At 43.0% G+C, this 23,952-nt stretch overlaps 1 protein-coding gene across 1 annotated transcript in view; it reads left to right on the top strand.

Annotated features, from left to right (window-relative positions):
* The window catches only part of tdrd5 (tudor domain containing 5), a 67,505-nt gene extending 51,613 nt beyond the window's left edge, over positions 1 to 15,892 (top strand). Inside the window, exons 17-19 of the mRNA XM_078239897.1 lie at positions 4,788 to 4,853; positions 10,786 to 10,914; positions 15,879 to 15,892. Coding sequence (XP_078096023.1) covers positions 4,788 to 4,853; positions 10,786 to 10,914; positions 15,879 to 15,892 — 209 coding nt within the window. The remainder of the gene's footprint in view (positions 1 to 4,787; positions 4,854 to 10,785; positions 10,915 to 15,878) is intronic.
* Positions 15,893 to 23,952: the final 8,060 nt, after the last annotated feature.

The following is a 23,952-nucleotide window of genomic DNA, read 5'->3' as shown; positions in this document are numbered from 1 at the left end:
AAGTTGTGCCAAACATATCCCTACCTTTTAGGCCTACCTATAACCCTCCATCCTATTAAGTCCCATGTACTCATCCAGGAGTCTCTTAAAAGACCCTATTGAGTTTGCCTCCACCACCACTGACGGCAGCCGATTCCACGCGCCCACCACCCTCTGTGAAAAACTTCCCCCTAACATTTCCCCTGTACCTACCCCCCAGCACCTTAAACCTGTGTCCTCTCGTAGCAGCCATTTCCACCCTGGGAAAAAGCCTCAGAGTCCACCCGATCTATGCCTCTCAACACTATATACCACTATTAGGTCTCCTCCTCATCCTATGTCTCTCCAAGGAGAAAAGACCGAGCTCCCTCAGCCTATCCTCATAAGGCATGCCACTGAATCCAGGCAACATCCTTGTAAATCTCCTCTGCACCCTTTGTGCAGGTAGATATTGGAGAAGGTCAGCCTTAGCTGTGGTGTTCACGTACAGGTGAACACTGTCTATACTTATACATGAGGAATGGCCACGTGGGTTGGGTACTGTAGCACATCCAGTGATAGTAGAATAGTGCTCAATAATCACAGAATACTACAACGCAGAAGAAGCCCTTCGGCTCATCGAGTCTGTATCAACGCATGAAAGGCCCTAACCTGCCCACCTAACCCATTTGCCAGCACTTGGCCCATAGCCTTGAATGTTATGGCGTGCCAAGTACTCATCGAGGTACTTTTGGAAGGATGTGAGGCATCCCGCCTCCACCACCCTCCCAGGCAGTGCATTCCAGACCGTCACCACCCTCTGGGTAAAAAGGTTTTTCCTCAAATCCCCCCTAAACCACCCACCCCTCACTTTTAACTTGTGTCCCCTTGTAACTGACCCTTCAACTAAGGGGAACAGCTGCTCCCTATCCACCCTGTCCATGCATAATGTTAGAGAAAATGAAAGACTGACCAAACAAAATTATTTCTGGGGACAAAATTATCATATAGTATTTTTAAAATTTATGTTATCCTACTTGAAATATTGCTACTTGCTGCAAGAGTGGGTAGGCTGGGTTTGCATTTAACTCTGTAACCTGCAAATTCTAATGTTAAGTTTGCTGATGACACCACGATTGGTGGAGTAGTGGATGAGGTGGAGGGCTGTTGTATGCTGCAAAGAGACATAGATAGGATGCAGAGCTGGGCTGAAAAATGGCAAATGGAGTTTAACCCTGACAAATGTGAGGTGATTCATTTTGGTAGGACAAATTTAAATGTGGATTACAGGGTCAAAGGTAGGGTTCTGAAGAATGTGGAAGAACAAAGAGATCTTGGGGTTCATATCCATAGATCTCTGAAGGTTGCCACTCAAGTGGATAGAGCCGTGAAGAAGGCCTAGTGTGTTGGCGTTCATTAACAGGGGGTTTGAGTTTAAGAGCCGTGGGGTTATGCTGGAACTGTACAGGACCTTGGTGAGACCACATTTGGAATATTGTGTGCAGTTCTGGTCACCTCACTACAAGAAGGATGTGGAGACACTGGAAAGAGTGCAAAGGAGATTTACCAGGATGCTGCCTGGTTTGGAGGGTAGGTCTTATGAGGAAAGGTTGAGGGAACTTGGGCTTTTCTCTTTGGAGCGGAGGAGGTTGAGAGGAGACTTGATAGAGATTTATAAGATGATGAGGGGGATAGATAGAGTGAACGTTCAAAGACTATTTCCTCGGGTGAATGGAGCGGTAACTAGGGGGCATAACTATAGGGTTCATGGTGGGAGATATAGGAAGGATGTCCGAGGTAGGTTTTTTACTCAGAGTGGTTGGGGTGTGGAATGGACTGCCTGCAGGGATAGTGGAGTCAGAAACTTTAGGAACATTTAAGAAGCTATTGGATAGGCACATGGAGTACTTCGGGATGATAGGGAGGAAATAGCTTGATCTGGGTTTCAGACAAAGCTCGGCACAACATCGTGGGCCGAAGGGCCTGTTCTGTGCTGTACTGTTCTATAAGTAACTAAACTCCTCTTGTAGGGTCTTTTAACATGCAGGCTGTTGAGTGAGGCCAGGAAGGAAATAGCAGGAGTACCTGCAATAATTCTCAACTCCCCTTAACACAGGAAAGGTGCCAGGGGACTGGAGGAAAGCTGATGCAATACCGTTATTCAAGAAGAGAGGAAGGTATAAGCCAGTCAGTCTTAACCTCAGTGGTGGGGAAACTATTGGAAGCAATTTTGAGAAACAAAATTAATCTGCATTTGGAGAGGCTGGGATTGATCAAGAACAAGCAGCATGATTTTGTTAAGGGGAGGTCATATCTGACCAACTTGATTTGAATTTTTCGAAGAGGTGACCAGGTATGTAGATGAGGGCAATGCATTTCCCACACATGGTCTTCTGGAACTTCAGCAAAGCTTTTGACAAGGCCCACATGAGAAACTGATAGTGAAGGTAAGGGTCATGGGCTTCAAGGAAATTTGGCGAATTGGCTGAGTGACAGGAAGCAAGTGGTCAAGGGGTGATTTTCGGACTGTGTCCAGTGGACATCCACAGGGATCAGTGTTGGGGCCCTTGGTGTTTGTGGTTTATATAAGTGATTTGGACTTAAATGTAGACGGGTTGATCTGTAAGTTTGCAGATGATACAAAAATTGGTAGGGTGGTAAATAGTGAGGAGGATAGCCTTGGATTACAGGAGGATATTGACGGGCTGGTTAGATGGGCTGATCAGTGGCAAATGAAATTCAATCCGGATAAGTGTGAGGTGATGCACTTGTTAGTATGTAACCGGTGACGACTTTGATTGGATGTAATGTGACCAATGGAAACACGATGGAAGGATCAACTAACCCAGTAAAACATGGAACCAATTACAGTCTGGTGTAATAGTCAGCTGACCAGCTGATTCACTATAATTAAGGAACTATGCAGAATTGTGGGGAGCTTGGAGTGGCCCAGGGCAAGGCCCCAAGTTTGAAGTAATGATATTTCTTTATTAAACCTTTTCTTTGATTTATAAGTTGGAGTAAGTTTTGTTGTAGTTCCATTAGCTGCATTTTGAAGAGTTCTTTCTGAGAGAACGTGCACTTGGGCAGGACAAACAAGACATGGGAATACATGATGAATGGCAGGACCCTGGGAATCACCAAAGATCAGAGGGACCTTGATGTGCATGTACACCGGTCCCTTGAGGTAGCAGGATAGGTGGATAAAATGGTTAAGTAGGCATATAGTATTTTGACTTTGTTAGCCTAGGCACGGAGTTTAAGAGCAGGGAGGTTATGCTGGAACTATATAAAATGTTAGTTCGGCCATAGCCAGAGAAATTCTGAAACCTGCATTATAGGAGGGGTGTGAAAGGGCGCAGAGGAGATTGACTAGGATGTTGCCTGGGCTGGAGAGCTTTAGTTATGAAGAGAGATTGAATAGACTGGAGTTGTTTTCCTTTGAGCAGAGGAGACTGAGGAGGGACATGATTGAGATGTATAAGATTATGACAGGCATATATAGAGTAGACAGGAAGAAACTTTTCCCCCTTGGTGGGGGGATCAATGGCCAGGGGGCATAGATTTAAGGTAAGGGGCTGCGAGGAAAAACATTTTCACCCAGAGGGTGGTGGGAGTCTGGAACTCACTGTCTGAAAGAGTGGTGAAGGCAGAGACCCTCATAACATTTAAGAAATATTTGGATGTGCATTTGCGAAGCCAAGGCACACAAGACTATGGACCAAATGCTGGAAAATGCAATTAGAATAGTTGGGTGGTTTTTATTTGACCAGTACAGACTCGATGGGCCGAAGCGCCGCCTTCTGTGTTGTAGACCTCAATGACCAGCACCATTCCTAACCTACCTTTAGAGATAAAGATGTGATGAGAAATTATTGCCTTTCAAATTATTTCAAGTTCTGATGGAGTCTTGTTAAAATATGTAATGTAATCGATATTAGACAGGTAGGTATAATTTCCTATCGTGGAAACGATCTCTCAGCGTCTAGCCTATCAAACAATTTAGAATCTTGTGTGTCGGTGAAATCACTGTTCATTCTTCTGAACTCCAGAGAATACAGGCCCAGTATACTCAGCCTCTCATAGAGGGGGTAATATTCCTTAAAATTAAGGGGAATCTCCCACTCGAGACTGAGGTGAGAAGTTTTTTTCTGTCAGAGGGTCATTGGTATGTGGAATCTTCTTCCCCAGCGAGCAATGGAGGCTGGGTCATTAAATATTTTTAAGGCTGAGTTGGGTAGATTCTTGATCAACAAGGGAGTAAAAAGGTACATGGGGTAGACGGGAAAGTGAAGTTGGGAGCCTGCAATCAGATCAGGCATGATCTTATCAAATTTCAGAATGATCAAATGGCCGACTCCTCCTCCTCATTCGTATGTTCATATGTATATAAAAGGATGGCAGGGGAGTCTAAAACTAGAGGGCATAGGTATAGGGTGAGAGGGGAGAGATAGAAAAGGGTACCAGAGGGGCAATTTTTTCACAGAGGGTGGCGAGTGTCTGGAACAAGCTGCCAGAGGTAGTAGTAGAGGCGGATACGATTTTATCTTTTAAAAAGCCTTTAGATAGTTACATGGGTACGATGGGTATAGAGGGATATGTGCCAAATGCGGGCAATTGGGACTAGCTTAGGGGCTTAAAAAAAAAGGGCGGCATGGACAAGTTGGGCCGAAGGGCCTGTTTCCATGCTGTAAATGTCTTAGTGCTGGAAATGTTATCCTGTGGCCAATTTTTGTATGTAAATTAGATTGTTTCTTTTTAAATTTGCAAAACTTTTTTTGCTGCATTCCACTACCCTGAAGTAATGGTGCGTTTGTTATTGAATACAGATATTTTGGGTGAAATTTTCAATCCTGAGAAGGTTCAGTCCTCTGTAACAATCGATATCAGGGAAGGTAAGCATCAGACATGCTGGGACACACCTGGTTTGTCTAACTGCACTTTCACTGTGAACTAAATGATTCAGTCCAATTCTCCTTTGGTTCACCTCTTCTGCTGAAAGTACTTTCCATTTCATACAGCCCTACTCTTCAACAAGTCACTTGATGGGCAAATGAGAGAGGTGGAGGACTGTCTCATTTGAGGCTGTGGTTGGAAACTTGAGGGAAATTAATGAAGCAAGCTTGGGTTCATGCAGTGTTTCATTAAATCTTCCAGACAAGTTGAAGTACTTAACCCATAGATTATTTTAAAATTTTAGTTATTATGTATTAAGCAGCGATAAATGACTAGATAATCTGTTTGGTAGTGATTTGAAGGAAGAATATTGGGCAGAATTCCCCATTTTCTGAATAATGCCTTGGAATATTTTGTGTCCACTTGTCATTCCATGATTGAAAAACTGAGAAAATAGACATTACCTTGGTTTGACACCTCATCTGAAAACAAATAATAACCAAATGAGTCAGGCTGTCATAGAATGAGCACATTCCATCTGCTCTGATAGACAAAGAACAAAGAAAATTATAGCACACGATATGCCCTTCGGCCCTCCAAGCCTGCACCGGCCATGCTGCCTGATTTTAACTAAAACCCCCTACTGTTCTGGGGACCATATCCCTCTATTTCCATCCCATTCATATATTTGTCAAGACGCCCTTTAAAGTCACTACCATATCCGCTTCCACTACCTCCCCTGGCAGTGAGTTCCAGGCACCCACCACTCTCTGTGTAAAAGATCTGCCGCGTACATCTCCTTTAAACCTTGCCCCTCGCACCTTAAACCTATGCCCCCTAGTAATTGACTCTTCTACCCTGGGGAAAAAGCTTCTGACTATCCACTCTGTCCATGCCTCTCATAATCTTGTAGACTTCTATCAGATCACCCCTCAACCTCCGTCGTTCCAGTGAGAACAAACCAAGTTTCTCCAACCTCTCCTCAAAGCTAATGCCCTCCATACGAGGCAACTTCCTGGTAAATCTTTTCTGTACCCTCTCCAAAGCCTCCAAATCCTTCTGGTAGTGTGACGACCAGAATTGAACACTATATTCCAAGTGCGGCCTAACTAAGGTTCTATAAAGCTGCAACATGACTTGACAATTTTAAACTCAATACCCCGGCCAATGAAGGCAAGCATACCGTATGCCTTCTTGACTACCTTCTCCACCTGTGTTGCCACTTTCAGTGACCTGTGTATCTGTACACCCAGATCCCTTTGCTTATCAATACTCTTAAGGGTTCTGCCATTTACTGTATATTTCGTATCTGTATTAGACCTTCCAAAATGCATTACCTCACATTTGTCTGGATTAAACTCCATCTGCCATCTCTCCATCCAAGTCTCCAACCAATCTATATCCTGCTGTATCCTCTGATGGTCTTCATCGCTATGTGCAAATCCACCAACCTTTGTGTCGTCCACAAACTTACTAATCAAACCAGTTACATTTCCCTCCAAATCATAGTAAACAGCAAAGGTCCCAGCACTGATCCCAGGAACGCCACTTGTCATAGCCCTCCATTCAGAAACGCACCCTTCCACTGCTACCCTCAGTCTTCTCTGACCGAGTCAGTTTTGTATCCACCTTGCCAGCTCACCTCTGATCCCATATGACTTCATCTTCTGCATCAGTCTGCCATGAGGGATCTTGTCAAAGGCCTTAATGAAGTCCATGTAGACAACATCCATTGCCCTACCCTCATCAATCATCTTCGTCACTTCCTCTAAAAACTGTCAAGTTAGTGCGACACAACCTCGCCTTCACAAAACCATGTTGCCTCTCACTAATATGTTCACTTATTTCCAAGTGGGAATAAATTCTGTCTCGAAGACTCCTCTTCAATAATTTCCCTACCACTGATGTAAGGCTCACCGGCCTGTAATTACCTGGATTATTCTTGCTACCCTTCTTAAACAAAGGAACAACATTGGCTATTCTCCAATCCTCTGGGACCTCCCCAGTCACGGGCATTCAGCCTCTGATCTTCGGGTAAGCATTCTCCAAGGCAGCCTTCATGACACATGACAACGCGGAATCGCCAAGCAAAAACTGATAGCTGAGTTCCGCACACATGAGGACGGCCTCAACCAGGATCTTGGGTTCATGTCACACTATCTGTAACCCCCACGACTTGCCTGGGCTTGCAAAATCTCACTAACTGTCCTGGCTGGAGACAATTCACACCTCTTTAACCTGTGCTTAACCCTCTCATTGTCTGTACCTGTAAAGACTTGATTACCTGTAAAGACTTGCATTCCAACCGTTATCTTGTAAATTGAGTCTGTGCCTCTGTATGCCCTGTTAGTGAACACAACTCTTCACTCACCTGAAGAAGGAGCGACACTCCGAAAGCTTGTGCTACCAAATAAACCTGTTGGACTTTAACTTGGTGTTGTGAGACTTCTTACTGTGCTTACCCCAGTCTAACGCCGGCATCTCCACATCATGACCCCCCTGTAGCCAGTGAGGATACAAAGATTTCTCTCAAGGCCCCATCAATTTCCTCCCTTGGCTCTCTCAGTATTCTGGGGTATTTCCCATCAGGCCCTGGGAACTTGTCTACCTTAATGTTTCTCAAGAACTCCAATACCTCTTCCTTTTTGATCTCAACATGACTCAAACTATCTACACACCCTTTCCCAGACTCATCCACCAAGTCCTTCTTTTTGGTGAATACTGACACTAAGTACTCATTTAATACCTCGCCCATTTCCTCTGGCTCCAAGCATAGATTCCCTCCCTTGTCCTTGAGTGGGCCAACCCTCTCCCTGGCTACCTTCTTGCTCTTTATTTATGTATAAAAAGCCTTGGAATTTTCCTTAATGCTGCTATCAGGAGGTGATATTGAAGTATATTGGAGCTCTAAATACTGCAATTGTACAGCATGGTCAGAGCTGTTTTAAAATGATATTCCAATTCTGCTCAGTCGCACATGTGAAGCTACTATTTGGAGTAATCAAATTAACCAAACCTCTACCAAGAGAGACAATTGGCGCTCAGGTTGAGACGGGTAAATTGCTCTCTCTGAAGTATTGTTTAAGACATATAGTATGTAGATTATAGCCAAATAAAGATACCTTGTTCTTGTCATTGCTCAAATGTAGATTCTATCTTGTACATCACAATTTACACACACTTCTGTAAGGATTGGCTGTGCATTACACATACTTTAGCTTGCATATTCTAAATTTGATTGAGATAGTAATCTGTATAAACATAACTTAAATTTCTTATTATTTAAATCATTCATTTTCAAGGTTTCTGGCACTGCTTTTTTTATTAGAAACTAATTATCTTATTGATTTTTCACCCATATAACTAAATGCTTTATCTTATTTCATAAACTATTTGGTAAGATGTTGCATGTGAAGATCAGGTAAGTTTTTAGCTCGGTCTTAATTGAATAGATGTACTTGGGGAAAAACGATGAAAAATTAAATTTAAGCCAAAGAAAGATGTGAAATGTGTGGGTAGAAAGCGAAGACTGGCCACACTGAACAGACTGCAATGGCTCAAAGAGTAACCTGTTAACATCATGTGGCAACGAGGAATGGACCATAAATGTGGCTTCAACCATTTTGTTAATGAATACACACTTCAAGAGTGCAGTTAAAATAGCTTTAGGGTGAAGGTGAAAAAGACCTAGGGGTCTAAAACTTGATGATTAGCATGGCCAGCCAGAACAGAGCGGAAGTCAACACCAGCTGAATGTTGAGCCATATTGTTAAACTGTAGAATGCAAGTCAAGTGGACTCATGGTCTTACTTGCATGTAGTGCTTTGGTAAGAGGCTTATTTTGAGTACTAGATGCAGTAGCGGTCACTGAATGTGAGACACTTAGTTGACAGTATAAATAGGAGCCACATTCTATTCATTCATGGGACATGGGCATCGCTGGCTGGCCAGCATTTATTGCCCATCCCTGGTTGCCCTTGTTCAGAGTGCAGTTGAAAGTCAACCACACTGCTGTGGCTCTGGAGTCACATGTAGGCCAGACTGGGTAAGGAAGGCAGATTAATCGCCAGTCATGATGATGTGAGATATAAGAAAAGACTGGAAAAGGCAGAAGCTAAAAGGCCACCTTACCAAGGTCTACAAGGTTCTAAATAGTAAAGATAAATTTGGAAAATAACTTCAAATTAAAATGGAGAAACAGGAACTTACTGCCACATGTTCAAAAGGCATATGTGGAATCGATATCAGGAGGTTTATCTTATGATCAGCACATGTAATGGGCCCTTGGACAGAATGATCCAGGTAAGAAAAAAACCTTGAAATTATTTAAGAATCAATTAGGTGTTGCATTTCCTTCCCTAAAGGAAATTTTGGAGTCATTTTGTATGGATGATTAAACTGAGCCAAATGGCCTTCCTTATTCATAATTATTTTGTGATAACATGTTTGTATATAATTTCATCCATGAAATAAGTGTACGGTGATGGTTATTACAGCTCAGTAGAGAAAGCAGTAGTTGCACATTCCAAATGTGGCCCTCATGCTGACATTTTCATGGAAAGTGAAAACCCACAGCATCAATGCACCATTTTATAATGCTGATCCGCCATGATTTCCTGAGTTGTACGGATTAAATGCTGCTGTACAAAGAAAAAGGAAAAACCTTAAGGGTCACATCAGGTATCAGAGTGGGATTGGCAACGGTCATCTTGGCTATAAGCGATGCACGGTATTTAGAGGTATAGGAAGAGAGGCGCATATAAAAGTTCCATAGGGAAACTTGCCCTGAAAAACAGTGAATCTCTGTGACCCACAGCCAACGTATCTTCATTTTAGGAGAAGGAAGGGTAGCTTTCCAGTTAACAGTCCAATGGATTGTGCTTTACTCATTGACATATTCCTTAGGCAACTGAGTTCTTAAGTTTGTGATTATAATAAACGTGGATATAACAGTGAAGAAAGAAATCAGTATAGATTTGTATCAAACATAGATACAAGAACAAAGAACAGTACAGCACAGGAACAGGCCCTTCGACCCTCCAAGCCTGTACCAATCACATTGTCCTATCTAGACCAACCGTTTGTATCCCTCTATTCCCTGTCTTTTGTTTTATTCATTTGCGGGACATGGGCGTCGCTGGCTGGCCAGCATTTCTTGCCCATCCCTAATTGCCCAAGGACAGTTGAGAGTCAACCACATTGGTGTGGTTCTGGAGTCACATGTAGGCCAGACCAGGTAAGGAGGGCAGATTTCTTTCCCTAAAGGACATTAGTGAACCAGATGGGTTTTTTGACAATGGTTTCATAGTCATCAATAGATTCTTAATCCCAGTTTCTTTTTTTATTGAATTCAAATTCCACCATCTGCCATGGCGGGATTTGAACCCAGGTCCCCAAAACATTAGCAGAGTTTCTGGATTAATGGTCTAGCAATAATACCACTAGGCCATCGCCTCCCCTATCTATCCAGATGCAAGTGAGTATTTTAGTCTTGAGAGTAACCCAGGCTTTGGCTTTCCTTTATTTGCAAGTTAGAGACCTTAATTGTTTTGGAAAAAGGGGATAAATGCTCAGAAGTGGTCCTTTCTTGCACCAATCAAAATATATCTCTTGGTGGGGTGGGGAACAGGCCCTTCGGCCCGCCAAGCCTGTGCTGATCATGATCCCCTAACTAAAGGAACTTAGAAGAAAATGCAAAACTGCTCCCAAGTAATCTGGAAATTAAAACGAACACCAAGATTACTGAATCACACTCTTTTAATAGAAAATAAAGTTTGAGCAAACTAAGCAAATCAACCCTCTGTTTAACTGAGAGTATCACATTTCGGCTGAACAAGAAATGGGTAGAGACGGTTCCAGCGTGCTTCTCCATGCTGATTGCCGGATTATACCGCATATCAATTGATAAAATATTCTTCTTTTTCTCAATAGCTTCCAGCTACACTTCTGAAACTGTACAAAAGGAATCCATTCAGGCTACTGCGGTGTCATTATTCAGCAATGTCCAGGAGAAGTCTGTCCAAGTATCACCTGTGTTATCTGCTGCATCAGCTGGGCAGAGTAAATTTCACCTACCTCTGAGCTCTTCATCTGTAGCATTGGGCCCCTCTGCACGCATGGCAGGAGCACTCCATCACTTATCATGGCTGTCTATAATGAACAAAAAACTGTAATCCTCACAATTCCAGATAGGTAAACGTTAAAAGAGAATTTCTGTATGGGGTGGGGAAGAGAAGAAAAATGTTGTTGGTGCAAAGCTTTGGAAAAAGATTTATATTTCCCCGAGGGCATCTACGTAAAAGTTTTATTTATTAGTGTCACAAGTCGGCTTACATTAATACTGCAGTGAAGTTACTGTGAAAAATCCCCTATTCGCCACACTCCGGCGTCTGTTCGGGTACACTGAGGGAGAATTTGGCACGGCCAATCCACCTAAACAGCACATCTTTCGGACTGTGGGAGGAAACCGGAGTACCCGGAGGAAACCCACGCAGACACGGGGAGAATGTGCAGACTCCGCACAGACAGTGACCCGAGGCCGGAATTGAACCCGGGTCCCTGGTGCTGTGAGGCAGCAGTGCTAACCACTGTGCTCTGGCTAAATTTAGCTCTGGCTAAATGTAAAGGGCATCAACAAAGAGAATTATAAAGTGCATCAGCCAGAAGACAATATTTCAGCAGAAACACACACTTTCACCTGTTTAAAAACATGGGATCAGAAGCCATTTTTGGTTTCCAATTAATGACTTTTGCTACATATACTGTGACCTTTTCCCACCTCATGCAGTCAGGTATATTTCACTGAAGTTAAATCTTTGATTATCTATGTTTTTGAAACCAGGCTGTAGGGTACGCAAGAGTCTGGAATTTTCTGGCACTGGCGAGGTAGCGACCTTTGCCTTTGACCTCCAAAGAAAGCAGCCTACAAAGATCCAGCATGGACTTCCCCCATTCCCAATAACCGTTTAAGGCCGGCTCCAAGTCAAGTGGATCTCCAGGCATCCAACATTAGTGATGTCAGCAGAGAGAGCAGCCAGTCACATTAAAGCATTATCACAGACAGTGAACCAGGAAGCACTGATTAATTTCAATTTAAATTTTCACAAAGTGAATTAAATAATTTTGATTGGATTAAAATCAAAGCTAAAATATTTATCAACAACCCGTGAATTTAAAAATATGGATACTAACCACAATGGAAAAATGTAACATTCCATAAATATAAAATTAACTTTTCAGGGTCAGTGAGGGTATTTTGCCAGTAATTATAAACTTTGATTCCTGTTTAGGAGCATAAGAAATAGGAGCAGGAGTAGGCCAGATGGCTTCTTGAACCTGCTTCACCATTCAATAAGATCATGGATGAGGAGATTATGGTCTCAACTCCACTTACCTACCTGTCTCCTATAATCCTTGACTCCCTTATAGTTCAACAATTTGTCTCTCTCTGAAATATATTCAGTGTCTCAGCTTACACGTCTCTACAGTGGAGAATTCCAAAGATTCACAACCCTCAGAAAAGAGGCGGCACAGTGGTTAGCACTGCTGCCTCTCAACACCTGGGATCGACTCCTGGCTTTGGTCACTGTCTGTGCAGAGTCTGCACGTTCTCCCCGTGTCTGCGTGGGTTTCCTCCGGGTGCTCCGGTTTCCCCCCACAGACCAAAGATATGCGGGTTAGGTGGATTGGCCATGCTAAATTGCCTCTTGGTGTCAGGGGGACTAACTAGGGTAAATGTATGGGGTTATGGGGAATAGGGCCTGGGTGGGATTGTGGCCGATGCAGATGCGATGGACTAAATGGCCTCCTTCTGCAGTGTAGGGATTCTATGATTGTATGAAATTCTTCAGCTCTATCTTAAATGTGAGACATGATGTGGAGATGCCAGCGTTGGACTGGGATAAACACAGTAAGGAGTTCAACAACACCAGGTTAAAGTCCAACAGGTTTATTTGGTAGCAAACGCCACTAGCTTTCGGAGCGCTGCTCTTTCGTCAGGTGAGTGGGAGTTCTGTTCACAAACAGGGCATATAAAGACACAAACTCAATTTACTGAATAATGATTGGAATGCGAGTCTTTACAGCTAATCAAGTCTTAAAGGTACAGACAATGTGAGTGGAGAGAGCATTAGCACAGGTTAAAGAGATGTGTATTGTCTCCAGACAGGACAGCCAGTGAGACTTTGCAAGTCCAGGCAAGTTGTGGGAGTTACAGATAGTGTGACATGAACCCAAGATCCCGGTTGAGGCCGTCCTCATGTGTGTGGAACCTGGCTATCAGTCTCTGCTCAGCAACTCTGCGCTGTCGTGTGTTGTGAAGGCCGCCTTGGCGAATGCTTACCCGAATACCACAGGCCGAATGCCCATGACCGCTGAAGTGCTCCCCAACAGGAAAGAACAGTCTTGCCTGGTGATTGTCGAGCGGTGTTCATTCATCCGTTGTCGTAGCGTCTGCATGGTTGACCATGCAGACACTATGACAATGGATGAATGAACACCGCTCGACAATCACCAGGCAAGACTGTTCTCTTCCTGTTGGGGAGCACTTCAGCAGTCATGGGCATTCGGCCTCTGATATTCGGGTAAGCATTCTCCAAGGCGGCCTTCACAACACACGACAGCGCAGAGTCGCTGAGCAGAGACTGATAGCCAGGTTCCACACACATGAGGACGGCCTCAACCGGGATCTTGGGTTCATGTCACACTATCTGTAAGTCCCACAACTTGCCTGGACTTGGATAGTCTCACTGGCTGTCCTGTCTGGAGACAATACACATCTCTTTAACCTGTGCTAATGCTCTCTCCACTCACAATGTCTGTACCTTTAAGACTTGATTAGCTGTAAAGACTCGCATTCCATTCATTATTCTGTAAATTGAGTTTGTGTCTTTATATGCCCTGTTTGTGAACACAACTCCCACTCACCTGACGAAGGAGCAGCGCTCCGAAAGCTAGTGGCGTTTGCGACCAAATAAACCTGTTGGACTTTAACCTGGTGTTGTTGAACTCCTTAATTAAATGTGAGACCCCTTATTCTGAAACTGTGCTCCTAGTTCTACCTTCCCCCATGAGGGAAATATCCTCGCAGCATCTATCCAGTCAATCCCCTCTTAACCTTATCTGTTTCAATCAAATTGCCTCTCTTCCTAATAAAATCCAATGAGGATTGACCCAACCTGTTCAATCTTTCTTCATAAGACAACCCCTTCATCCCAGAAATAACCTCGTGAACTTCCTTTGAATTGCCTCCAATGCAAGTATATCTCCCTGTGCACAGTACTCTGAGTGGGCCCTCATCACGCCCAAATCCTGTAGAATTGTAACAAGAATTCTCTGCTTTTATACTCCATTGCTTTTATAACTTGCAGTAAAGATCAACATATAGGGTGGCACAGTGATTGGCACTGCTGCCTCACAGCACCAGGGACCCAGGTTCGATTCCGGCCTTGGGTGACTGTGTGGACTTTGCACGCTCTGCCATTGTGCGGGTTTCCTCTGGGTGCTCTGGTTTCCATCCAGTCCAAATTTGTGCTGAATAGGTGGATTGGCCATGTTGAATTGCCCCTTAGTGTCCCAAGATAGGTTAGGTGCTTTAGCCATGGTAAATACACAGGTTTTTGGTGAATAGGAGGGGGGGGCTTGGGTAAGATGATCTTTCAGAGAGTCGATGCAGACATGATAGGCCGAATGGCCTCTTTCTGCACCATAGGGGTTCTGTGATTCCGTTTGCCTTCCTAATTACTTGCTGTACCTGCATGTTAACTTTGTGTTTCGTGTAAGAACAAGCTAAACCCCTTCACTTCCTGCAGTTGCACCTCATTCAGCAAAGTGATTTCAAGGGTATTTACAGCAAGACTAGCAGCATGAGAGTGGAAATTCTTGCTAATTTGTCAATGATTGCAGTCTGGGGGTAACCTCCGCAGGGCACCCTCTGGAGCAGTGTAGATCACTGGCAGCAACTTCTGTGTTGCTCTATGCCTGCGTAAACTCCAGTTGGTGTCGGTATAGGTGGAAGAATCACTGCGAGTGCCAACGGTTTCACTGTCATTACCATCACAAAATCCAGGACAAGATGGACACCATTAGGTGCACCACAATTCATCTCAATATCTCTGGGTTACGGAGGGCAAATTATTGTTGAGTGATGATACTAAAATAAACCTATGGATGTTTATTAAGAAAAGGATCGGGCTCAGTTTTAATCCTGTCCACTGTCAAATCACTGGCTGCCAATTGTTATCCAGCATCACATGTAAAATGGTCCAATAGGTGAGGTGAAACTATCCAATATTAATAGGGCAGCACAGTGGTTAGCACTGCTGCCTCACAGCGCTAGGGACCCGGGTTCGATTCCCGGCCTTGGGTGACTGTGTGGAATTTGCACATTTTCCCCATGTCGGCGTGGGTTTCCTCCGAGTGCTCCGGTTTCCTCCCAAAGTTCAAAGATGTGCGGGTTAGGTTGATTGGCCATGCTAAATTATCCCTAGTGTTGGAGGGGTTAGCAGGGCAAATATGTGGGGTTACGGAAATAGGGCCTGGGTGGGATTGTGGTCGGTGCAGACTCGATGGGCCAAATGGCCTCCTTCTGCACTGTAGGGATTCTATGATTCTCTGGGGGAAAACTTGGAAGTTGTAGAGCTTGAAATATACTGGAGTGATTTTAAGTTTCAAGGATTTAGGTGACTTATTTATAAATGACTATAATTTCTGTAAGATGACCTAATTTTTTTCAGATATTCATTCTTCAATATCTCTCTGGTTAGCTTTTAATCATTTCCAAGCATCCCACATTCTCGATTTTTAATGGAATGTTTTGAAACGATTTGCGCCAGGAAATCAGCCTGCATTAGCCTGAACACCTCAAGACTTTGTTAAAAAGATGCTCTGTCTTGGAGAGCTTATTTTCAAAAGATTGAACTGACAAAACCTTTGAAAATACTGCCGTTGTCCAAACATTTCACACAGTTTTGAGACTATCTTTCCCTGCGTTATCGGTTTTCTTTTTTTTACTTGCTTCTACAAAGGAAACATCGTCTAAGATATTGATTTATCCTTTTTGTGAAAGTTGCTTAAGTTACCATCCAGGAGATCAGCTTCACAGAATTAAGATTGAGTTTTTTTTAATGTGGAAAGGTATGTTTTACTGATGAATGTGGACCTTATTGAAGGAGCCAGCCTGACAGTGTGATGAAGCTGATCTAACGCGTGGAATTGTAATAGCATTCTTTTATGTTAATGTAATGAATAGAAAGCTGCTGATATTCAACTCTCAATGCTTGCCATGCTCTGTAGGCCCTTCACATCCTCTTCTGTTGATGTTAATGTGTTTACTTCTACTTTCTATCACTTTTACCACTTTGTGTACATTAAAGCTGTTTTTCTTGTTTGCTGATGGTTGTGAAACATTTTTCGCTTTTTCCAGATCAACCCCCCCCCCCCCCCCCCCACAAGATCAGGTCCAGCACAATGAGCTGTAGGGTAAAGAACCTTAGCTGTAGCCCAGGTGGTAGCTCTCTCACCTTTTGAATTACAAGATTCTGGGTTCAAGTCCTCCTTCAGACCTTGACTGGCACGGTGGTACAGTGGTTAGCAGTGCTGCCTCACAGTGCCAGGGACCTGGGTTCAATTCTGTTTGTGCGGAGTCTGCATGCTCTCTCCGTGTCTGTGTGGATTTCTGCCGGGTGCTGCGGTTTCCTCCCACAGTACGAAAGACGTGCTGGTTAGATGCATTGGCCATGCTAAATTCTACCTCCGTGTACCCGAACAGGCGCCGGAGTGTGGCGACTAGGGAATTTTCACAGTAACTTCATTGCTTCAGTGTAACTTCAGTGTTAATGTAAGCCTACTTGTGACACTAATAAATAAAATTATAAAGCACAGAAACCAAGGCTGACACTCAGTGCAGTACTGAGGATGTGCTGCACTATCAGAAGTGCCATCTTTTGGGCGAAGTGTTAAACCAAGGCTCCGTCTGTCTGCTCTGATGGATGTAAAAGATCCCAGGACACTATTTCGAAGAAGGACAGGGTGTGATCCTTGGCGTCCTTGCCAATATTTATCCCTCAATCGCCATCACAAAAATTTGTTATCTGGTTGTTATCACGTTGCTACTTGTGGGAGTTTGCAGTGCACAAAATTGGCTGTCATGTTTCCTAAACGCAAAACTGGCTACACTTCAAAAGTACTTAATTGGCTCCAAAATTAGGATATAAATGCAAATCTTTATTTTCTTTTCCCCAAATTTACCCTCGCTTTAGCTAGTAAAAAATACCCTCTACTCAACCATGTGAAATTTCCATCTTCAAATGAGCCATTCCTGAATAAGATTGGCAATTGTTGGCATATAACATTTAGCAACTGGATTGAAGCTTCCTGAGTAGATTTCACGAGGACCCTGACACTCAGGAAGGAGACACCTTTATCCTGGATGCATTGAAATGCCGTGCGCTGATTCAATTTTGCTGTTTAAGGATAAAATGTTACTTGAGTCTCCATTTAAAGTAACCAATAGTAAACTCCTCAGCTAAAGTCTTAAAAAAGTGTAGGGGAGCTTTACAGTACGGGTGAGACACAACCTTTCTTTCATGTAAGGTGCATGGGTTTAATCCAATGTCAAATTTCTTCGATTTCAATCCAGTTCCACTGAGTATAGGCTCTCAGTACGTAAAACACTAGCTCTAATAGGACAAAATAACTAATATAGTAAATTAAAAATGTACATACTTTGTAATATACTGTATTCTAGCATAGAGGGCAAGGCAAATTGTTGAGAAGAGGGAGATTTGCTTTTGTGTCACACTGATATTTCTGAGCTATGACTTCCTCATGCTGGAACTAGTAGTATAATTTACTTAAATGAGTACACTATTCACACACGCACATCAAATAAAATAGTTCCTCCAAAATGAAGATAAACAATGTATGTTAACTGAGTTAGAGGATTACAGTGCTTTGAAAATCGTACCCAAGCATATGTTACTGTTTTTTAGGACAAGATTTTTCTTTGGGTTACTGGTGGTGAGAGCTGCTGGTTGAATATGTCACTGGCTGGAGAGTTCATGATATTTGGGGAAATTTGGTTCCAATATATATATATATATATATATATTTAAATAAAGAATTAGGGTTGCATCAATGTTATATTTGTTCTGTACAATAATTTCTGATTGACAATTGGGAAATGTGGGCACGAACAAAGTTGTTTCAAATAAATCTTTGGTATTGCTATGTCTGTCTAATTCTTATCGTGCAAAGCTCCTTATTCTTTTCCCTCCTTTCTCCCCTGCCCAGTATATTAGCTCCTTGCCAGTGTGCAGTTGCACAGGTGCCAGTCACATTTTAGTATTTATATGGGAGCCTCACCAGTAAATTTTGGCAGGTGATTCAATCCTTGCAGGCAATTGTAACCAAGCCCAACCTGTCCTTAAATTGATATCCATCTTCCAGCAGTGACTCACCTGATGAAGGAGCAGCGCTCCAAAAGCTCATGATACCAAATAAACCTGTTGGACTTTAACCTGGTGTTGTGAGATTTATTACAGTGTGGAGTTTGCACATTCTCCCCATGTCTGAGTGGGTTTCCTCTGGGTGTTCCGGTTTCCTCCCACAGTCCAAAAGATGTGTGAGTTTGGCGGATTGGCCACGCTAAATTGCCACTTAGTGTCAGGGGGACTAGCTAGGGTAAATGCATGGGGATTATGGGGATAGGGCCTGGGTAAGATTGTGTTCGGTGCAGACTTGATGGGCTGAATGGCCTTCATCTGCACTGTAGGATTCTATGATTCAATGGAGAATTCGGGTGAAATGTCTTTACCCAAAGACTGGCAAGAATGGAATTTTCTACCACAAGGAATAATTGAGACAAATAAACTCATGAAAGGAATAGAAGGGTATCCTCACTGGTTAGACGAAGGAGGATCATGTAAAGCATATCTAGATCTATTGAGCAAAGTTGCCTGTTACTGTGCTAATTGTATGAAATATGTCTCTGTTAAGAATGAAAATTTTCACATGTTGAGACATCAGATTTACTTGTTTCGTTTTTATTTTTCTGTTGTTCCTGTAACTAAACAAAGCATTGTTTATTTGTTCTGGTGTTTTAACATTGTTCCAACTCTTGGTCAATTTGGGCATGATTGACCTTCACTCTGCATCAATTACTTAGTAATACTTTGTTAAATATACAACAAAATCTTTACTGTCCTAAAACACAATGTGGCTTCTGAGTAATTCTAGTCAATTAGGCAAAAGTCTTTGGAATTATCTTTTATGAAACATTTTTTAGTGTTTTACCTCCCGCCAGAACTGGGAACAGGAAGCAATAGTTCCAGCTCCTGCCATAAACTCTTCTCCTGTTTCACTTATTGCATCCATAACTCCAGCCACTCAAAGGCTAAATTAGACCACACAAAACCTTGGGTGTCTTATTTCATTCAGAATTAAACCTCAAATCCTGTAATGCTACCGGTTGCCACGATGACTTACCTGCACAACATTGCCTGGCAACAAATCGCTTGTCCCACACTTTTGTCACCTCCAGATTTTGTTTTTGCAATAGCTTGCTTGCTAGCACCCAACATGTCCAAAACTCTTCACCCTGTATCCTACTCACTCTGTATCCTATCCTGCACAAAATCTCAATTTTCAAATTGATTCAAATCAAATTGTATCTTCTAAACAAGTTTTGTTCTGTAGAACCTTAGAACCATAGAAAATTACAGCTCAGAAACAGGCCTTTTGGCCCTTCTTGTCTGTGCCGAACCATTTTTTGCCTAGTCCCACTGACCTGCACTTGGACCATATCCCTCCACACCCCTCTCATCCATGAACCCGTCCAAGTTTTTCTTAAATGTTAAAAAAACCACTTTATCCGGCAGCTCATTCCACACTCCCACCACTCTCTGCGTGAAGAAGCCCCCCCTAATATTCCCTTTAAACTTTTCTCCTTTCACCCTTAACCCATGCCCTCTGATTTTTTTCTCCCCTAGCCTCAGCGGAAAAAGCTTGCTTGCATTCACTCTATCTACACCCATCAAAATCTTATACACCTCTATCAAATCTCCCCTCAATCTTCTACGCTCCAGGGAATAAAGTCCCAACCTATTCAAACTCTCTCTGTAACTCAGCTTCTCAAGTCCCGGCAACATCCTTGTGAACCTTCTCTGCACTCTTTCAACCTTATTTACATCCTTCCTGTAACTAGGTGACCAAAACTGTACATAATACTCCAAATTCGGCTTCACCAATGCCTTATATAACCTTACCATAACACTCCAACTTTTATACTCGATACTCCGATTTATAAAGGCCAATGTACCAAAGGCACTCTTTACGACCCTATCCACCTGTGACGTCACTTTTAGGGAATTCTGTACCTGTATTCCCAGATCCCTCTGTTCAACTGTACTCTTCAGAGTCCTACCATTTACCCTCTACGTCCTCCTTTGGTTTGTCCTTCCAATGTGCAATATCTCACACTTGTCTGCGTTAAATTCCATTTGCCATTTTTCAGCCCATTTTTCTAGTTGGTCCAAATCCCTCTGCAAGCTTTGAAAGCCTTCCTCACTGTCCACTACACCTCCAATCTTTGTATCATCAGCAAACTTGCTGATCCAATTTACCACATTATCATCCAGATCATTGATATAGATGACAAACAACAATGGACCCAACACCGATGCCTGCGGCACACCACTAGTCACAGGCCTCCACTCAGAGAAGCTGAGTAGAACTCTTAGTAATGAGGGGCATGGACAGGGTGGATAGGGGGCAGCCGTTCCCCTTAGTTGAAGGGTCAGTTATGAGGGGACACAAGTTAAAAGTGAGGGATGGGAAGTTTAGGGGGGATTTGAGGAAAAACCTTTTTACTCAAGAGGGTGGTGATGGTCTAGAATGTACTGCCTGGGAGGGTAGTGGGGGCGGGATGACTCATATCCTTTAAAAAGTACCTGGATGAGTACTTGGCTACCATGACATTCAAGGCAATGGGCCAAGTGCTGGCAAATGGGATTAGGTGGACCGTTCAGGGCATTTCGTGTGTTGGTGCAGACTTGATGGGCTGAAGGGCCTCTTCTGCACCGCAGTATTCTGTGATTCTGATTCTGTGATTCTGCTTTTCAACAACTCCATCTCTGTATTTGATTTTCTGTAAAGAGTGTGCTTTATCATCCATACCTGCTCTGACTCATTTTTTCAGGTAACCTGTTCTATGCAGCCTAATATGTCCATCCCAATTTGCAGATTATACTCCAGTGTACTATTGGATTCTCAGTTTAATTCCACTGCTGTATTATATCCAGTTTCTAGGCTGAATCTGGTTGTTCACTTGCTTTTAGTGATTAAAAGCAAATTACTGCGAACGCTGGAATCTGAAACCAAAAGAGAAAATGCTGGAAAATCTCAGCAGGTCTGGCAGCATCTGTGAGAAGAGAAAAGAGCTGACGTTTTGAGTCCAGATGACCCTTTGTCAAAGCTCAATGCTTTGATCAAGCTTTTGATCATCTGTTATCATACCTCTTTATGTGGCTCAGTGTCAAATTTCATTCTTGAATGAAGCAAACGCCTTACAGTGAAAGGTATTGTTTCTTGCATGCTACACAAAGCATAGAGAAGGAAAGGAGAAGGTGCAGAACGTAGTGTTACAGTTATAGCCAGAAGGTTGAGAAAGATCAACTTAATAGAGATAGGTCCATTCAAAAGTCTGATGGCAGCAGGAAAGAAGCTGTTCTTGAGTTTTACTATGTTAAAGGTTACATAACATATATATTGTTTGTATCAATGTCCTGGCTTTGATTTTTTTAACTTCATTGGATGTGGGTGCCTAGGCGAACATTTATTGCCCATCCCTTGAACTGAGTTGACTAGCTAGGCTATTTCAGAGCCAACCACATTGCTGTGGATCTGGAATCACATGTAGCCTAGACCAGGTAAGGACAGCAGATTTCCTTCCCTAAACGGTATTAGTGAACTAGATGGGTTTTTGTGACAATTGACAATGATTTCATGGTCCTCATTAGAGTTCTAATTCTAGATTTTTATTGAATTTAAATTTCGCCATCTAGGATTCAAACCCAGTTCCCCTTGGGTCTCTGGGTTATTGGTATACAGACAATACCATTTTTTTAAGCGTATCTTCACACCCTTTGGGGAATAGTGGTGGAAAGATTCCCAAGCTGATTATCAGCCCTTTGAACCGCATTCTGAATGCTCATTCCATGGTCAACAAATCCTGCTGTTGGACTCAAACCAAGAGCTTCTGGTCCAGTGGTAGAGGCTGTACCTCTGTGCCACAAGACCTTTGACTTAGCTTTGACTGAACTTGGCTCATGGATGCAGACACGTTCCTCTTAACAAAGCCTCCCAGCCTGACTAATCTTTCCAGCTGCCTGCTTTTACCTCCATAATATTACCTGTTTACACATGAACTTAGGCACAATTACCACTAAAACCCGCAATTTCCAATGCAATTCTGACCACCTTCACAGCCATCAACCTCCATAAATTTATGTTCATCTGGAACTGCATAACCTATATCCTATTTAGGGGGAGGTGTTGGCCTAGTGGAATTATAGCTAGACTATTAATCCAGAAACTCAGCTAATGTTCTGGGGACCCGGGTTTGAATCCCGCCACGGCAGATGGTGGAACTTGAATTCAACAAAAACAAATCTGGAATTAAGAATCTACTGATGACCATGAAACTATTGTCAATTGTCGAAAAAACCCATCTGGTTCACTAATGTCCTTTAGGGAAGAAAATCTGCTGTCCTTACCCGGCCTGACCTACGTATGACTCCAGAGCCACAGCAATGTGGTTGACTCTCAACTGGCCTCAGGTAACCAGGGATGGGCAATAAATGCTGGCCCAGCCAGCGACGCCAATGTCCCACCAATGAATAAAAAAATAACTTAGTGCCAGGTTCTGATTATATATTGCTCTTATCTTCATTGAACTGCATTGGTTCCTGCTTCCCCAGTAACTCGCATGTAAAATTCTTATTGGTTCTCATTGGTTGTTTATATTCCTCCCCACCACCCATTTCAGTAACCTTCTCTGGTGTTATAGACCCCCACATTAAACTCTCCATTCCTCGAAGAACAACATCTTGTGAACCCCCTTCCCTTTTACCCCATTATTAAATACAATGCTTTACCTGGGTATCTGGAATTGCCACCCTGAACACCTCCACCTCCTTCAACACTCTCCTTCAAACCTATTCCTGACCAATCCTTCCAAATAGCTGCTCTCTGGCTTGGCATCCAAATTGTTGTTTCTGGATAGATGGACTAAATGGCCTCTCACCCAAACCCATTCTGGACCCATAACCTTCTGATTAAGCACAGAGGCCGGCACCAACTGAACAGAATTGATATAGCAAAAGTAACATTGCTGACATCTGACAAAAATACTATTTAAGTAAATTCTATTCTCTATTTTGCTTTTGTATTAACCAATGAACCATCGTAGGAAAACAGGGTCAAAGTCTCTTCACCTCCATTAAGAGGCATTCAGAGGGACTGTTTTAAAGTCATAAATATCTGATACTACTTATGCAAACAAATAATAAATTTACCATATGTACCAGGAAAAATCATGAACCCCAGCCCAGCATGTTATTCCTTTCATGTATAGAACCTGCAACATAAAGGTATCAAAACTACATAGGAGTCTCTTCCCAGTTTAATTACGTGTTCTCACTCTGGGAATATCACCCTATTTTCTATTCATTCGTGGAACATGGGCATCGCTGGCTGGCCAGCATTTATTGCCCATCCCTAGTTGCCCTTGGAGGGCAGTTGAGAGTCAACCACTTTGCTGTGGCTCTGGAGTCACATGTAGACCAGACCAGGTAAAGATGGCAGATTTTCTTCCCGAAAGGACATTCATGAACCGGATGGATTTTTCTGACATTCGACAATGGTTTCCATAGAAAACCATAGAAACCCTACAGTGCAGAAAGAGGCCATTCGGCCCATCAAGCCTGCACCAACAACAATCCCACCCAGGCCTTATCCCCGTATCCTGACATATTTACCTGCTAATCCCTCTAACCTTCATATTTACCCGCTAATCCCTCTAATCTACGCATCCCGGGACAC

This window comes from Mustelus asterias, chromosome 23 (assembly GCF_964213995.1).
Source record: "Mustelus asterias chromosome 23, sMusAst1.hap1.1, whole genome shotgun sequence".
Classification (NCBI taxonomy): Eukaryota; Metazoa; Chordata; class Chondrichthyes; order Carcharhiniformes; family Triakidae; genus Mustelus; species Mustelus asterias.
Note: the sequence above shows the minus strand (reverse complement) of the source record. Positions and strands in the feature narration are given on the sequence as shown.